The sequence below is a fragment of the Rhamphochromis longiceps genome, linkage group LG3 (genome assembly GCF_057381845.1).
Source record: "Rhamphochromis longiceps isolate RC_006_pf linkage group LG3, R_longiceps_female_GT1.1, whole genome shotgun sequence".
NCBI classification, from domain to species: Eukaryota; Metazoa; Chordata; class Actinopteri; order Cichliformes; family Cichlidae; genus Rhamphochromis; species Rhamphochromis longiceps.
Window position 1 is genome coordinate 14,661,550 of NC_140559.1, and position 18,595 is coordinate 14,680,144.

General features: G+C 41.9%; 2 protein-coding genes across 7 annotated transcripts in view; one reads left to right on the forward strand and one right to left on the reverse strand.

Moving 5' to 3' along the window:
* LOC146673023 (NACHT, LRR and PYD domains-containing protein 3-like) overlaps window positions 1–18,595 on the forward strand; it is a 505,210-nt gene that overhangs the window by 454,589 nt on the left and 32,026 nt on the right. The gene's annotated exons all lie outside the window — the stretch shown is intronic.
* LOC146673049 (butyrophilin-like protein 2) overlaps window positions 1–18,595 on the reverse strand; it is a 31,937-nt gene that overhangs the window by 3,958 nt on the left and 9,384 nt on the right. Inside the window, exons 3-7 of one of the 6 annotated variants that reach the window (XM_085401458.1) lie at window positions 17,888–17,995; window positions 16,492–16,818; window positions 10,310–10,633; window positions 7,693–8,019; window positions 1,073–1,399 (exon numbers count right to left, since the gene is read on the reverse strand). In XM_085401458.1, the coding sequence (XP_085257584.1) occupies window positions 1,073–1,399; window positions 7,693–8,019; window positions 10,310–10,633; window positions 16,492–16,818; window positions 17,888–17,995 (1,413 nt within the window). Of the gene's footprint in view, window positions 1–1,072; window positions 1,400–7,692; window positions 8,107–10,303; window positions 10,659–11,602; window positions 11,639–15,364; window positions 15,384–16,442; window positions 16,819–17,887; window positions 18,004–18,595 lie in introns of all 6 variants that reach the window. The other 5 variants (XM_085401457.1, XM_085401460.1, XM_085401462.1 and 2 more) reach the window with 5 other exon arrangements.

Below are 18,595 nucleotides of genomic sequence, written 5' to 3' on the forward strand. Positions count from 1 at the left end.
AAAATCATGTTTTTCTTGAAGGATGCAGACTTCTTCCTGTACCACTGCTTGAAGAAGGTGTCTTCCAGAAACTGGCAGTAGGACTGGGAGTTGAGCTTGACTCCATCCTCAACCCGAAAAGGCCCCACAAGCTCATCTTTGATGATACCAGCCCAAACCAGTACTCCACCTCCACCTTGCTGGCGTCTGAGTGGGACTGGAGCTCTCTGCCCTTTACCAATCCAGCCACGGGCCCATCCATCTGGCCCATCAAGACTCACTCTCATGTCATCAGTCCATAAAACCTTAGAAAAACCAGTCTTGAGATATTTCTTGGCCCAGTCTTGACGTTTCAGCTTGTGTGTCTTGTTCAGTGGTGGTCGTCTTTCAGCCTTTCTTACCTTGGCCATGTCTCTGAGTATTGCACACCTTGTGCTTTTGGGCACTCCAGTGATGTTGCAGCTCTGAAATATGGCCAAACTGGTGGCAAGTGGCATCTTGGCAGCTGCACGCTTGACTTTTCTCAGTTCATGGGCAGTTATTTTGCGCCTTGGTTTTTCCACACGCTTCTTGCGACCCTGTTGACTGTTTTGAATGAAACGCTTGATTGTTCGATGGTCACGCTTCAGAAGCTTTGCAATTTTGAGACTGCTGCATCCCTCTGCAAGATATCTCACTATTTTTGACTTTTCTGTGCCTGTCAAGTCCTTCTTTTGACCCATTTTGCCAAAGGAAAGGACGTTGCCTAATAATTATGCACACCTGATATAGGGTGTTGATGTCATTAGACCACACCCCTTCTCATTACAGAGATGCACATCACCTAATATGCTTAATTGGTAGTAGGCTTTCGAGCCTATACAGCTTGGAGTAAGACAACATGCATGAAGAGGATGATGTGGACAAAATACTCATTTGCCTAATAATTCTGCACTCCCTGTATATATACTTGTGCCCCCCTTCTACGTGTTTACGCTGAGGAGGAGATTGTGTGTCTCCCTTTTATATGTATATATGTATAGTGACAATAAAGGCATTCTATTCCATTTTATTCTATTCACTTCACAATAAAACCTGTATCTACAGCACTGACCTCTGACTTCCAGCTCCACCTTTCTCTTCAGGAGGATGTTTCCCTCCCTGCTGTAGACGGTGCAGGTGTAGGTGGAGTTGTCTCCATCTGTGGGGTATTTCAGGGTCAGACTGAGGTCTCCAGTTTTCACCAGGTCTTCATTCATCTTCGTTCGGCCTCTGTAAGCCTGGAACTGTTCTTCAAGCTGGTCAGAGCCGTTCTCATACACGTGGACCTTCATGATGTATCTGTCATTCCACTCCACTTTAGCGTCTTCAGGCAGGTGAAGTGTGGTGTTGAAGGGCAGCTGGACAGACTCCACCCCTGAATCCACCTCCACCTGGGGGACTGAGAGGACAACAAAGCACAACATGAGCTTGGATGGAGACATTTGGAAGCCCTGGTTTAGAGCTATATCGTTCTTTAGAATATCATGTGACCAAAGATAAATGAGGTTCTGTTTGTACATCCAATCTGAAATATCTGTTTCTTGTGTTGTTAGCTTCCTGCTTTTATGACCCTATTAGTGAAAAGGAGGTCACACAAACGTACCCCCATGACACACACACACACACACACACACACACACACACACACACACACACACACACACACACACACACACACACACACACACACACACACACTCTTGCACATGCATAGACATGCATACATGTGCACACACATACACATAGTGCCTTGTCTTTTAGAACCATTGGGGGGGGTTTACGAGGGGAGGTGCTTGTGTAAACTATTGTGAATTGTAACAGTTTTTCAATAAAAGGCTACGAGGAGGGCTCGTAGCCTCCTCGTAGGGCCTCTGGATGTCTGGAGTTTTGATCTCCTCCATACCTGCTTCATGCCCTGGTGGACGGGGCTGTGGCCCCCCCACACCCTCTAGCAGATCATTACATGAAGGAACCTTTTAAATACAATGCTCACAGGTGTACACACGGGTGATCACACACACAAACTACACCCTTTTTGGCTCCTACCTCAAAGCACACTGTGAGCTGTCGATTTTACGTGCTGCACAATAATATTCAATGTTTCGTATTTACTGTTATATTCACAAAGATCATCGCGAGGATGTTATTTATGATATTGCTCTCTCTTTTTTTGCTTGTTTTCTCTTTTTTCTTTCTCAACAGGTGATCCAGGTGATTGATATATGTATTTTTGCCTTTTTGTTTTTGTTTTTTGCCCTTTATCACCATTCCTCTTCCCCGCTGTTTTTATTTCCCTCTTTCTTTATCCTTTTGAACTTTGTTTTTCTTCACAGAGTAAATGTGAGCAGTGAAGGACTCTACAGGGTGGGCCATTTATATGGATACACCGTAATAACATGGGAATGGTTGGTGATATTAAAGTCCTGTTTGTGGCATATTAGTATATGTGAGGGGGCAAACTCCTCAAGATGGGTGGTGACTATGGTGGCCATTTAGAAGTCGGCCATCTTGGATACAACTTTTGTTTTTTCAATAGGAAGAGGGCCATGTGACACATCAAACTTATTGGTAATGTCACAAGAAAAACAATGGTGTGCTTGGTTTCAACGTAACTTTATTCTTTCATGAGTTATTTACAAGTTTCTCTTTGTTCACAGCCATTGACATGTCGAAGAGGTTAACATGTTAGGAGCGGATCGAAGTTGTGTTGATATCTGGTGAACACAGTAACTGGGTCATTGCAGCAGATTTGTGTGGTCTGATCAATCAGACCACTGGTCTTTGATAAATATGCTTTTATTATACCAGTGGCATCAATCAGACCACTGGTTAGGGTTATGCAGATGAGGAGACTGCTTCCACCTAAAAAGAGAGCTTGTTTGGGGACTGAGACAGTGAAAGATGGCACAGTGTGGCGTGAAGAACAGGTGGGGACCTGTCTCCCTTTCACCCCAATAGAAGCGTACGCTGCAGATGGAGAGCCAACGGCTAAGGCCAGGAGAAGTATCTCGAGTCGCCTTCAGAGCTTCCTGTGTTTCATCACTCTTGACATGCTTCGTAGCATTCGAGAATGGACTATTCAACATGCACAGCAAACGGAGCATGTTCATTGGTTCATGGACCTCCCTGAACTAATGGCATTTATTGCAATTGTCATCTTGCGGGGGGTTAACAGGGTTCCATCTCTACGTGACTGCTGGTCAGCAAACCTGGGAAACCCACAGATAATTGGAACTATGGCACGAAACCGCTTCCAAGACATCATGCAACACCTACGCTTTGATGACAAGTCCACCCGCAGTGATCGAGCAAAGACTGATAAGTTCGCTGCAATTTCCAGTGTGTGGGGATCATTTGTCACCAACTGCATCACGTGCTACAACCCTGGTCTACATATCACCGTTGATGAACAGCTTTTCCCATCAAAGACTCGGTGCTGTTTCCTGCAGTATATTGCAAGTAAACCTGACAAGTTTGGGATCAAGTTTTGGGTGGCTTGCGACCTAAAATCCAAGGACATTTGCAATGTCTTCCCATATCTTGGCAAGGACCCCAATCGTCCCCCTGGGGAGAGACTTTCTGAAAATGTAGTAATGAGGCTGATGGAACCATTCCTAGACAAGGGCAGAAATGTTACCACGGACAATTTTTTCACATCGCTTTCACTTGCGCAAAAACTTCTTAGACGGAAAACCACCATCCTCGGCACAGTCAACAAGATTCGCAGGGAAATTCCTCAATCCACTAGACAGACAGATCGCAATGAATTCACCACTCAGGTATGTTGCAGGTCTTTTGTGGTTCTATGTTTATGTGTTTCATTGTGTGTAAAAGGGCTATGGAAATAACAATTTATCTTATTTCTTAGGTGTTTTCAACCTCTGCTGCCACGCTGACGGCGTATGCGGCCAAACGGAAGAAGACAGTCTATATTCTTAGCAGCATGCACAGCGTGGTTCAGACTTGCTGAAAATGTTGAAATGTACTCACTCACTTTTTATTATTATTTGTAAATATGTGTACAAATGGTTGGTTTTTTGTACTGTTTTTATCAATAAATCTCAGCAACAAAGGACATACACCCATGTGTGTTGATTTCTCCCTAAGATGGCAAACTGAAACACTCCAAGTTGGTGACTTTTGGAGATTTATTTCCCTGGATGATTGAGAATGCATCAAGACGAACACAAAAGGAAGTTCACAGCTTTTAGCAGCTCCCCCACCCCCTCATTCACACACCCCCACTCCCCTCCCTCCAGAATTCCCAGGTAACAACCTATTTTACATATGAATGACTAGCCAATTTAGCTTCCACTTGGCTGAAGCTAAAGCCTAGCTAAAAGCCATTTGGCTGGTAGGAGGGTTTTAAAGGTAGAAAAGCCAACTGGCTGCTCTCCGGGGCTCTAAGTGGTAACAGAGGCCACACATAATAGAGGACACACTCTTGACCTACTGATCTCCAAGGGCCTGAGCATTTCAAAGGTTACTGTGTCTGATGTGGGCGTGTCTGATCATTACTGTGTTTTCTTTGAAAGTAAAATCTCAGCCCACATAAATATATCAACAACAGTGATCAAAAAACGGTGTATAACTGAACACAGTAGTACAATTTTTAACCAGGTCTTCCCATTAACACCTGACCTGTCCAGAGGGTCAGTCAATGAGCTCGTCAATAGCTTCAATGCTAACATGTTAAATGTAATGGACACTATTGCTCCCATTAAGGTGAAGGTTATCTCTGGAAGGAAGACGTCTCCATGGAGAAACTCCACACTGGTGAAAAATTAAAAAAGAGAGTGTAGGAAAGCTGAGCGCAGATGGAGAAAAACAAACCTCCAGGTTCATTATGACATCTATAAAGAGAAACTTCACAATTATAATTTACAACTGAGGAGTGCAAGGAGATCCTACTTCTCTGACATCATCACCAAAAACAGCCATAATGCTCAGGTCTTATTTTCTACAGTTGACAGGCTAACAAACCCTCCTGTGTCAGTGGCAGCTGAACTTCATTCGACCATGGCCTGCAATGACTTTGCCAAATTCTTCACAGAAAAAATCCAAAAGATTAGACAAGCAATTGGTACATCAACAGCAGATCCAGGATATGTACTGTGTCCACCGAAAAACTGTTTAAACACCATGAAACAGTTTCACCCGATTAACAGCAAAGACCTAGAGGACATCTTAGGTCAACTGAACTCCTCCTCCTGCTGTTTATATGTCCTGCCAACAAGTTTTTTCAAAAAGGTCTCAAAGACTTTAGAGTCAGACCTGTTACAGATCGTCAACTTTTCTTTATTATCAGGTGTGTTTCCAGAGTCACTAAAAACTGCTGTAATAAAACCTATACTGAAAAAGGACAATCTTGACAAGACACAAATGAACAACTACAGGCCGATCTCAAATCTCCCATTTTTAAGTAAGATCATTGAAAAAGCAGTTTCTCAACAGCTCAGTTACTTCTTAAAACAGAATAATTGCTACGATGCCTTCCAGTCAGGTTTTAGACAGAACCACAGCACTGAAACCGCTCTGACCAAAGTGTTTAATGACATATGTCTGAATACAGACAGTGGAAAAATGTCAGTCTTAGTTTTACTGGATCTCAGTGCAGCATTTGATACAGTTGACTACAACATATCACTCAAACGACTGGAGAACTGGACAGGTCTTTCAGGAACTGTACTAAACTGGTTCAAGACATACTTAGAAAACAGGAAATACTTTGTATCAATAGGTAACTTCACATCTGAGCAGACAAGTATCACGTGTGGAGTTCCCCAAGGTTCCATCTTGGGACCCCTTCTGTTTAACATTTACATGCTCCCACTGGCACAGATTATAAAGAACAACAAAATAAACTATCATAGCTATGCAGATGACACACAAATATATATCACAATGTCACCAGGAGACCAAGGCCCTGTACAGGTTCTTGGTAAATGCATTGAGGAAATTAATGACTGGTTGTGCCACAATTTTCTCCAGCTAAACAAAAACAAAACTGAGGTAATAGTCTTTGGCGCCAAAGAAAAACGATTACAGGTCACCAGAGAACTTCAATCTATACATCTAAAAACCACAAACCAGGTGAGAAATTTGGGTGTAGTGATGGATGCAGACCTAAACTTAGAAAAACACATTAAGACAATAACAAAATCAGCTTACTATCACCTCAAGAATATTTCAAGGATAAAAGATCTGATGTCTCAACAGGACCTGGAAAAACTAGTCCATGCATTCATTTTTAGTAGGCTTGATTACTGTAACAGCATCTTTACAGGTCTACCTAAAAAATCAGTCAGACAACTACAGCTCATTCAGAACTCTGCTGCTCGAGTCCTCACTAAGACCAAAAAAGTGGACCACATCAGTCCAGCTCTGAGGTCTTTACACTGGCTGCCTGTCCGTCAGAGGATAGACTTTAAAGTTCTGATGCTGGTCTATGAAGCTCTGAATGGTTTAGGACCAAAATACATCAGTGACCTCCTGACCCAGTATGAACCTTCCAGATCCCTCAGGTCATCTGGATCCAGTCTTTTATCAGTTCCCAGAGTCAGAACCAGACACGGAGAAGCTGCATTCAGCTTTTATGCTCCATATATCTGGAACAAACTCCCAGAAAGCCTCAGATCAGCTGAAACACAGTTTATTTAAATCCAGGTTGAAGACTCACCTATTCTCAGCTGCATTTGAATAAAGCACCAAATCCACACTTTTAAGCTTAAATTTCAAAACGTACATTAACTACTGATTTTATCTACTGTTCTGATTTTATCTGTTTTGATTTTATATACTGTTTTGTTTGTTTGTTTGTTTGTTTTAATCAATTTTAAATCATGCTTTTTATTTGTTTTTGTTTCTAATGTCTCTGTAAAGCACTTTGAATCACCTTGTTGTTGAATTGTGCTATACAAATAAATTTGCCTTGCCTTGCGGGATTTCCTTACCCAGTTGACTGAGTAGTCATTGAGATCATTTAAGATTCATTTTTAATCTAGAATCTTTTTAGTCTTTAGTCTGTTCATTTAAACACACACCTGACATTTTTGGCTTTTAGATAAAACATCAAAGAATTTATTCTCTAAAAGCTTTTAGTTTGAATCTATTTTCAGTTTATTCAAATAAAATAAACTCCTGCATGACCTCTGAACTTTCACCTTGGTAAAGTATATCCGTTGGGCATCTTTCTTTGCCTTTAGACAATAATTCTGATGGCAAATGAAACAAACAGGACAGGCGGGGGAAAAAAAGTCTCTATTAGCTACAGAGCTCTGAAACTTCACACAGCTTTGGATGATAACATGGAGAAAGGATGTGGAGATGTTCACACTTCTGCTAGAAATCATCTTCTAGTTATTGTGACTCAGATATGACTGATTATAGATGAGGACCAAAGAAGGTTTTTACTGAGATTTGAGCTGACTTAGCTTAGCCTGTGTTTCAGCCACATGCTAAACAAACACATGTTCAGAAACTAGAAGATGTTACCTTTCAGATGAAGTCTCACACATGAACTTTGCTCCTACAGTTCATCTGCTGAAGCTTTTACATTTGGCTGGAAATCAAATAAAAACCAAAACAGCCACAAACATCAGACATGCTAACACTGTAACATTATTGGATGGAGCCACTGAGACTGAACCACCATCATTAGTATGACCTCTGACCTGTATCTACAGCACTGACCTCTGACTTTCAGCTCCACCTTTCTCTTCAGAAGGATGGTTCCCTCCCTGCTGTAGACAGTGCAGATGTAGGTGGAGTTGTCTCCATCTGTGGGGTGTTTCAGGGTCAGACTGAGGTCTCTAGTTCTCAGCAGGTCTTCATTCATCTTCGTTCGGTCTCTGTAAACCTGGTGCTGTTCTTCAGGCTGGTCAGAGCCGTTCTCATACACGTGGACCTTCATGCTGTATCTGTCCATCCACTCCACTTTAGCGTCTTCAGGCAGGTGAAGTGTGGTGTTGAAGGGCAGCTTGACAGACTCCACCCCTGAATCCACCTCCACCTGGGGGACTGAGAGGACAACAAAGCACAACATGAGCTTGGATGGAGACATTTGTGTTGACTCTAACAGGCTGAATGCTGCTGCTTCACTGGGAGCTCACTGTTAGTGTATAAAAGGCCCCAAAGTTCATAGAATAGTTTTATTGGTGTTTATAAGTTTATATAAGTTCATTTAATATTCAGTCTTCTGTCAGTTTGGGCCAGCCCACCTTCTAGTGACATCATCCGGTTAGTAAGGTGGGCAGTTTAATGTCGGATGAGCAGTGTTGGGGGTGCACTGATTCCTGGGGAAAGTTATGTGTGCGGAAATGACAAGTAAGTATTGGCCTGTGTTGTATTTTGCCTTGATTTGTATCAGTACTGTAGTATGTTACCATTTAGGAGCTAATGTAGTCCATAGTGGGAGCCGCACATGCAACGCGTGAGTTCACCCTCATTTCATATGCTAATTTATGTTGTTAGATTACCGCGGTTTAACTTTGCTGACGCATGTACGGTCGCTCGTATGTCCATAACGTCATTCCTGTGTTATCAGACCTTCTCTGTATGTTGTATGTGATGCTTGTGATTGTTTATTTTAAAGTAGCGGAGTTTATAGCGAACAATTAGGTACGAGGATTAACAAAATAAAGAACGTAGTTCGACCGGAAGTATGGCGTTACCAGTTGCCCTTCACAATAAGAGCATTACAGCTGATTATAATGGGGATGCTTTTATTTCGTACAACTAACGGAAGTAGATCTTATTTCCCATTTAAGTATATTGTATGTCTGTATTTGAGTGTTTTACTTGTCTATTCTCTTTATTTCTTGCTATTTCCATTGTTTATTTCCTTTGTAGGAAACCACACACACACACACCTATGTGTTAGGATGCCTGGGTCGTTAACCCAGGGTTTTTGAGTTTATTATATTATTTATCTTTTCTAGTCTTTGGTTTCTTTGTTAGAGTTCTGTCTTTTGGTTTATGTCTCTGTGTTATCCTTAGCTGCTGTCTCCCCTGTCGGTTATATCCCCGTGTCCAGTCAGTGTCTGTGTCTGCCCTGGTCCCACGTCTCTGTTCCCTCTGTAGTGCCTGTCTGTGTGTCTAAAGTTCAGTCTGTGTTATGTTTCCTGTTTTACTTTGAAAGTCCGTGTTCTCATGTAAATGCGTGTGGCTGTGCTTCCTTTGTTTCGTTAGGCCTGATTTGCCCCAGCTGTGTTTCCCTCCTGTTACTCATTCCCTGATTGCTCCCTCTGTATATTTAAGCCTTGTGTTTTTCTGTGTCCGTGTCGCGTCGTCCCTCATGCTGTGTGGATCTCCCTGTGTCTCACTGTGAGTTTTGTTTATGAGTTTCCAGTTTAGTTTAGTTTGCTTTTTTATGACTTGCCCCTGCCAGCAAATAAAGCTGAGTTTTTGTGTTTAAACCTCTTGCTTGAGTGCCTGCATTTTGGGTCCAACTCCTGCCTGCCACACAGCGACTCATGACACTATGTACACCCGCTGTGTTTACAGCCCCAGAAATTGAGTGGTGACAATAAAGTGCCTCAAACGGAACCTCAAGCTCCCTTCTTTCATACTCTGGGACAATTTGGCCTTAAGTGGTGTTCTGGCCGACACACCGGGGTGACCGTAGTGCTCAGAGACTGAATCAGTGCCACAGCCGTGCCTATCTTTGATATCTCCACTACATTTAGATAGAAAGTGGTCAGTGTGAAGAGGAGACGCAGCAGAAAGATGAAGCCTGACAGCAATCCCAAAAAGTTGATATATTTAGAAAATATATCAGTGCAAATTATATGTCTATATCATAATGTCTGGTGCTTTTGTGTTTATTGGTTTGTTTTTATTTTATGAGCTGATTATTAAATGCCGCTCCAGCTAGTCAGAGAATCCCCTGCTGCCCTGTGCCGCAAGCAGTAGGGCACCTTGGTTAAAGAGGGCAGCCTAACTACAGCAAATAGGCATTAGAAAACTGATCGGTGCCCATGCAATCACAAAAATGTGCTGGCATGATGCCAGGGCCGCATGAGTGCAAGAAACTCTTTTTTGCTGATATCCATGATGCCACCCTGGGCAATGGCCCATGTTGCCCATATCAAAAACTGCCGCTGCTTTCAGATGAAGTCTCACACATGAACTTTGCTCCTACAGTTCATCTGCTGAAGCTTTTACATTTGGCTGGAAATCAATTAAAAATCAAAACAGACACAAACATCAGACATGCTAACACTGTGACATTATTGGATGGAGCCCACTGAGACTGAACCACCATCATGAGTATGACCTCTGACCTTTGACCTGTATCTACAGCACTGACCTCTGACTTTCAGCTCCACTTGTTTCTTCAGCAGGATGTTTCCCTCCCTGCTGTACACGGTGCAGGTGTAGGTGGAGTTGTCTCCATCTGTGGGGTGTTTCAGGGTCAGAGTGAGGTCTCTAGTTCTCAGCAGGTCTTCATTCATCTTCGTTCGGTCTCTGTGAACATGGTGCTGTTCTTCAGGCTGGTCAGAGCCGTTCTTATACACGTGGACCTTTGTATTGTAATTATTCCACTCCACTTTAGCGTCTTCAGGCAGGTGAAGTGTGGTGCTGAACAGCAGCTGGACAGACTCCACCCCTGAATCCACCTCCACCTGGGAGACTGAGAGGACAAAGCACAACATGAGCTTGGATGGAGACATTTGCGTTGACTCTAACAGGCTGAATCAATCAGCCTTTATTTATAAAGCACTTTTCATACAAAAAATGTAGCACAAAGTGCTTTACATAGTTAAAAGCAGTCCACCCCACCCTCCAACTCACTCCCCACACTCTCATTAACATAAATGATGTGAATACACACATATCCCCTGAGCTCCTCCAGCAGGCTGTTCCACAGACGAGGGCCATACCACTGAAAAGCTGCCTCTCCGTGAGTATGTGTCCTGACTTTAGGAACAATCAAAAGGCCAGTACCAGAGGACCTCAGGGTCCGCGAGGGTTCATATGGTAAAAGCAGATCTGAGAGATAAGAAGTAGTGATGGGTCGTTCGCAAACGAAATGGCTCTTAGATCCGACTCTTTGAAGTGAACGACGCGAGCCGGCTCCTTATCGCGAGCCGTCACTTTTTTTTTTTTCTCTTTTCTTTCTCTCAGCCTCTCTCGCACTTTTTTCCCGCTTCACTCAGCAAGCGAGCCTTGTGCTTTACGCTGGGCAGAGGGGGGAGGGGCGGTAGTTACACTCAGTAGCACAGGAACAGAGCCAGAGGGAGAGAGAGAGAAAGAGAGGCAGGGACAACAACGTCACATTAGAAAGGTATAGTAATCATCCACAACTATTTTCAGTTGCAGATGATAAAGGATTCAGAAAGTTTATTCATGCAGGCCCATATGACAGAGAATGTGCATCTTCTTTTAGTTTTCATATTATAATTTATATTTAATTGTGTTGTGGTTTGCAGTGTTTTGTGTTGTTTCACTTTAAATTTGTAAAAGGAAAAAGCGGAAAATTTAAATAGTTAAAAGTTGAAATGTGAATAGTTGATTTTTGTATTATATGATTTATTTATTACATTTTTTGTGGAGTGAATAAATAAAAGTATATTTACAGTGGCCCCTACAGACAAAGCACGTTAAAAACTCCAAAACATGTAAAAACACGTAAAAACTCAGAAGCACATAAAAACTCAAAACACGTACAAAAGACAACAGAAGTGCTCCAGGATGCTGGGCACAGTGTGGAGCTTTTGTTACCTAGTGGCTACACAAGCCAGCAAGTACCAACGACCGGATTTGGTGTGTGGTAGTAACAGGTAAATGAACTTTTTATTTTAAATTATTTGAATATATATGAGTGCCTGTGTATAAATACACAAACAATACACACATGCTTTCAATTGTGTAATTTAAGTGATCTAGTAGCTCTGCTTTGGAAGTTCAATTCATGCTAGAAATGTGTTTTATATTTATATATAAACATATATAAATAAAACCACTTTTTTTTTACGTTAGTAATTCCTTTTGTGCACAATTTTATAGTATTGTTAATAATAAATTAATTAAAGCAACAAAACAACCTGAAGAGCCGGTTCGGAGCCGAAAGAGCCGGTTCTCTAAAAAGAGCCGGAAATCCCATCACTAATAAGAAGGCCCAAGACCATTAAGACATTTGAAAAACCAATAAAAGAACTTTAAAATCGATCCTGAAACACACGGGGAGCCAATGCAGCGCTTCTAAAACCGGTGTAATGTGGGCCCGCCCTCTGGTCTTCGTCAGCACATGAGCTGCAGAGTTTTGTAAAAGTTGTAAAGGTGAAATATTCTTCTTAGGAAGACCAGAGAGCAGGGCATTACAGTAATCAATGCGACTGGTAATAAAAGCATGCATCAGCATCTCCGTGTTGGCCCGAGAGAGAATAGGGCGGACTCTGGCTATATTTTTTAGATGATAAAATCCAATTTTGGTTACATGTTTAATATGTGGGATAAAACCAAGCTCAGAGTCAAAAATAACACCCAGGTTTTTCACTTGTAGCGATGGACAGTGAAAATGCCTCTAATTTAGACAAGAGTTTCTCTCTCTGAGCCTCAGGACCGATGATTAAAACGTCAGTTTTGTCCTGGTTAAGCTGTAAAAAGTTTTCTGCCATCCAAGATCGTATATCTAAAATACAGTTAAAAAGGGCATCCATTGGTCTGGTGTCATCAGCAGACACAGAGATGTACAGCTGCGTGTCATCAGCGTAACTGTGGAAGTTCACTCCATGCCTCCTGATGACACAGCCAAGAGGGAGCATATACAAATTAAAAAGTACAGGGCCTAGAACCGACCCTTGAGGCACACCACATGTCATTCTATGGATCTTAGAGGAGCATGTATCCATACTCACCATAAAAGTTCTGTCTGAGAGATATGAAGTGAACCAGTTGTGTACAGCACCAGAGAGGCCCACCATGTGTTTCAGTCTGTTTAAAAGAATAGCGTGGTCTACTGTATCAAAGGCTGCGCTTAGATCCAGTAGCACCAGGACTGAGAGCTTTTGGGCGTCCCAGTTACATCTAAGATCATTTAAAACCTTTAGGAGAGCCGTCTCTGTGCTGTGGTTCACCCTAAATCCAGACTGGAATATCTCCAGGATCTGTCTATCATTCAGAAAATCATTAATCTGAGTAAAAACAAGTTTTTCTAAAATTTTACTTAAAAATGGTAAGTTGGATACAGGTCTGTAGTTATTAAAATCATTACAATCCAAATTGCTCTTCTTCAGAAGGGGCCTCACCACCGCCGTTTTAAAGGCAGCAGGGAAGACACCCAACTGAAGAGAGCAGTTCATCATGTATAAAAGCTCAGCCTCAAAAAATCCATAAAGTGTTTTAAAAAGTGAAGAAGGGATTGGATCTAAAAGACATGTGGTGGGTCTCACTGTGGAGAAAACTTTCTGAAGGTTCTCAGCATTAACCAGGACAAAGCTGTCCAGTGTCTCCTCAGGTACAATCGAGCCCTCAGATGTGTTTACAATCATATCGCGATTAGATAAAATATCAGATCTGATGGCGCTGACGTTTCCCCTGAAGTGGTCTGCAAACTGCTCACAGAGCGAGTCTGTGGGGGTTCTTTGGGAGTTGTTAAAATCAGGGTTAAATAAATGATCTATGGTGGAAAAGAGGACCTTGGGATTGTTTTTGTTAATACTGATTATTTTGGCGAAGTATGAATTTCTTGACTTCCTTAATGTATTATTGTACATTTTAAGTTGCTCGGAAAATATTTGATGGTTGATAGTATTTTTATTTTTCCTCCATCTCCTTTCTGCTGCCCTGCAATTTCTTTTGAGTTTTTTGACTTCTTCGTTTCTCCAGGGTGATGCATGTTTTACGTTAATCTTTTTGGTGGTGAGTGGAGCAACGGAGTCAAGGCTTTTCTTCAGTTTGCTGTTGAAATGATTAAAAATCAAATCACAGGGTTCAGGTAGAATCACAGGGGGGCATTCGTCTAAAACCCTGGTAAAATTTGCAGCCACTTCAGAGGTTAGATAGCGCCTCCTCACAGGTCGCACCGAGGTCTCCCGCTGAATAAAACCGGTGATGTTAAAAAACACACAGTAGTGGTCAGAGACAGCCAAGTCAACAACAGAGGACACGCTGGTGGACAGCCCATGGGTGATGAAGGCTGCTGCTTCACTGGGAGCTCACTGTTAGATAGAAAGAGGTCAGTGTGAACAGGAGACGCAGCAGAAAGATGAAGACTGACAACAATCCTAAAAGTTGATTCTGTTCATCTGGCCGTTTCAGTGGAAGAAACGTTTCGTCAATCATCCAAGTGACTTCTTCAGTCTCAGCTGACTGCAGGTTTCCCCAACATTAAAAACGGTATATACTTCTTAATCATTAAACTCTCTATACTTGATAGATAGATACTTGTATTGTAAGTGTATATGGTCCAAATGTTGAGGATCCCTCATTCTTTCACGTTTTTGTCAGTGCACACTCTGAATAGTGATGGGATTTCCGGCTCCTTTTGGAGAGCCGGCTCTTTCGGCTCCCAACTGGCTCTTCAGGTTGTTTTGTTGCTTTAATTTATTTGTTATTAACAATAATATAAAATTATGCACAAAAAGAATTACTAATGTTTTTATTTATATATGTTTATATATAAATATATACGGTGGCCCCTAGAGACAAAGCACGTACAAACTCCAAAAAGCACGTACAAACTCCAAAACACATTTCTAGCATTAGAAAGGACCCTACACCACCGGGCAGAACATGTTCCCTCTAAGCCTGAAGGAAAAAAGAAGGAACACACACATGTAAAGGAAGCACTCAAAACGCTATCCTAAATGGGCGTTCTTAAAGTCAGCAAAGAGGCACAGAAAAGAAGACCAGACACCAGCGAGGGAGGATAAGAAGGACAGACGCAACAACATTGTCATCCCCTATGTAGCCGGTGTATCAGAAAAACTCAGGAGAGTTTTCTCCAAGCATGACATCCCAGTGTATTTCAGACCCAGCAACACGCTCAGACACAAACTGGTTCACCCGAAAGACAAAACGCCAAAACACTTCACAAGCGCATGGCACAACATAGAAGAGCCACCTCCACAGGACAAGACTCAGCAGTCCATCTGCATCTTAAGGTCAAAGGTCACTCTTTCGAGGATGCCAATGTTCACATTTTGGACAGAGAGGACAGATGGTTTGAAAGAGGAATGAAAGAAGCCATTTATGTCCACTGTGAGCGACCATCTTTGAACAGAGGCGGGGGTTTACGACACCAACTCTCTGCCATCTATAATCCAGTTTTGAGATCCCTTCCCAGACGCCTTAATGCCCACTCACATCCTGGGCCATCTGACCTCAGGAATTCGCATGATAAGGTGGGGCCAGGTTTCACAATGAGCTCACCCGAAACTCTGGCTGATTGGAGCCCACACCCAGTTTCACACCTTGTCTCAGGCGATTAGAGGATCATCAGGGGGTCCTTTTGTCCCTCTGTGGGGGGATACTCCCACTAGGTTTATATCTGGGACTCTCCACCATTTGACCTTAGAACTGAAGAAGCTTCTCGGATGAGAGGTGAAACGTCTTCAAGTAACTTAAAGAAGTCCAGACGCTTTTCTTTGCAAGCTCCTTTGACTACGATGACCTGGATGACTGAGAACCTTCACAGACATTTCTAGCGTTAACTGAACTTCCAAAACAGAGCTACCTAGATCACTTAAATAACACAATTGAAAGCATATGTGTATTGTTTGTGTATTTATACACAAGCACTCATATATATTCAAATAATTTTAAAAAAAATGTTCATTTACCTGTTACTACCACACACAAAATCCAGTCATTGGTACTTCCTGGCTTGTGTAGCCACAAGGTAACAAAAGCTCAATACTGTGCCCTACCATCCTGGAGCACTTCTGTTGTCTTTTGTACGCGTTTTGGAGTTTGTACCGTAAATATACTTTTATTTATTCACTCCACATAAAATTTAATTGGTAAAGTATATCCGTTGGGCATCTTTCTTTGCCTTTAGACAATAATTCTGATGGCAAATGAAACAAACAGGACAGGCGGGGGGAAAAAAAGTCTCTATTAGCTACAGAGCTCTGAAACTTCACACAGCTTTGGATGATAACATGGAGAAAGGATGTAGAGATTTTCACACTTCTGCTAGAAATCATCTTCTAGTTATTGTGACTCAGATATGACTGATTATAGATGAGGACCAAAGAAGGTTTTTACTGAGATTTGAGCTGACTTAGCTTAGCCTGTGTTTTAGCCACATGCTAAACAAACACATGTTCAGAAACTAGAAGATGTTACCTTTCAGATGAAGTCTCACACATGAACTTTGCTCCTACAGTTCATCTGCTGAAGCTTTTACATTTGGCTGGAAATCAAATAAAAACCAAAACAGCCACAAACATCAGACATGCTAACACTGTAACATTATTGGATGGAGCCACTGAGACTGAACCACCATCATTAGTATGACCTCTGACCTGTATCTACAGCACTGACCTCTGACTTTCAGCTCCACGTCCTTCTTCAGCAGGATGTTTCCCTCCCTGCTGTAGACGGTGCAGGTGTAGGTGGAGTTGTCTCCATCTGTGGGCTGTTTCAGGGTCAGACTGAGGTCTCCAGGTTCCAGTAACTTTCTCTTCATCTTTGTTCGGTTCTTGTATTCATCGTCCATTTCTCCAGGCTGGGCAGAGCCGTTCTCATGCACGTGGACATTTTTGTCGTAAGAGTTACTCCACACCACTTTAACATCTTCAGGAAGGTGAACTTTGGTTTTTAAAGGCAGCTGGACAGACTCCACCCCTGAATCCACCACTATATGATGGTCTGAGAGGACACAGATCACTGCATGAGCTGTACAGACATCAGCAGCACTGAGCACCATTTATTTGACTGGATGACATCAAATATTTGTAGTTAAAACATGTTCGACTGGTATGAAGCGCAATAGTGGTGACAAGCGTGACAGAGCCAGGATTTTCAGGTAAAAAGTTAAGCTTAAGTGAAATTCTAACCCTGTTAGCTGAGGGATATATTATGATGAAAGTTAAACATCTCCACACTGTCATTGTGGCTAAACAAACCCAAGAAGCCCAGTCAGAGATAATGTTCATCGGGATGGTTATTATGAACTTTCTGAAGAAAAACGGATTTCAACTTTTAATTGTTTATTAAGAGGTTAGCACAACAAATGAACCAAATTATTACGGTCTGAAAAATATTCCATTCAAGTTAAGAAGTCACTTCATAAAAATAATCTCAGAAGCCAAATATAGGCAAATAAAAATTAAAGTGGATTTCAGACAAACAGTTTGTTCCTGACGTGTTTCTGACGCGTTCTTTGGTAACTAGTCTGCAGCGTCCTGTAAAGTGCTGCAGACATGTTGGATGAAGAGCAGAAGCACAGACAGACTGAGCCTCCACAGTCGGCCATGTCTCACACACATCAGCACAGAAACCATGAAGATCTCATGTGTCTGAACATCTGAAGCTCTCCACCACATGACTGAGCACAACTCAAGGAGGAACATTTACTGAAGCTGCTGCAACATTTACTGTCAGCACATGTTTCCATGTCAGCTGCTGTTTACCACCACAGAAGAAGAACAGCTTGTCCACATGCAGCCTCTGTGTCAGATCAATGCAGTGAAGCACACAGACTGTTTAGTAAAGTCATGTTGTGGAGCTGTTTCACTGATCAATGACTGAGTCTGAAGGAGGTTTTCTGACTTCTGGAACAAACCTGGAAGTTTCTCTTCAGCTCTCTGTATCAGCTGTTTGTAACTCTCAACTCTTTCAGCTTCTGGAACAGGTTTGTGTGAGCCGCAGTCAAGGAGCCACCAGAGGACACCTGCTAACCATCGGCATTATGGGTAGTGTAGTAGGAGACACTCACCTGACATGAAATACTGTCGGAAATAAAATAAAAGACCTCCAGAAACCACAAGAAGAACCAGGAGAACCAGGAGAACAAGGAGAACTTTGGCCCAGGATGGAAACCGTTCTGTGGCGAAACAAAGAAAATAACAATATGAACTCTGACCTACATTGAGATTCCTGACTTCTAACTCTATCCTTGAATCATATAATTATATAATCATATAATAACAATATTCTCCGGCTCTTTTGTTTTGAATGTCAGCTAAACTGTAGTCTATGAAACATTGCTTTGGCTACCAATTACTGAGCGATCATAATGACTATTTTTGGTGTCAGATCATTAAAATCTCTCATTAGAATTTTAAAAAACAAACAGCTTCTGACACATTTCTATAAAAATAAAAACAATCAGTTTCATGTTATTTATATAGCACCAAATCACAACATTCACCTCAAGGCACTTTACACATAACCATGCCGAAAACCTAAAAATATAATCTCCCATCATGACTCTGGAAAACTTCTTGTTAAGTTTAAGGAAATTTTGTTTTCTATATTTGTTATTGGTATGCAACTCTTTTAGTTTTGTTCCTGCAGATGTTGCTGAATTGTTTTAATGCACAGCTGTTGTTAAGGTGGAAAAGAGATGTTACACCATGAGTGAAGTTATGTGCAGGGTTATTTACCATCTTGGAAGCACAGTGTTAAAAAAAAAAAAAAAAAA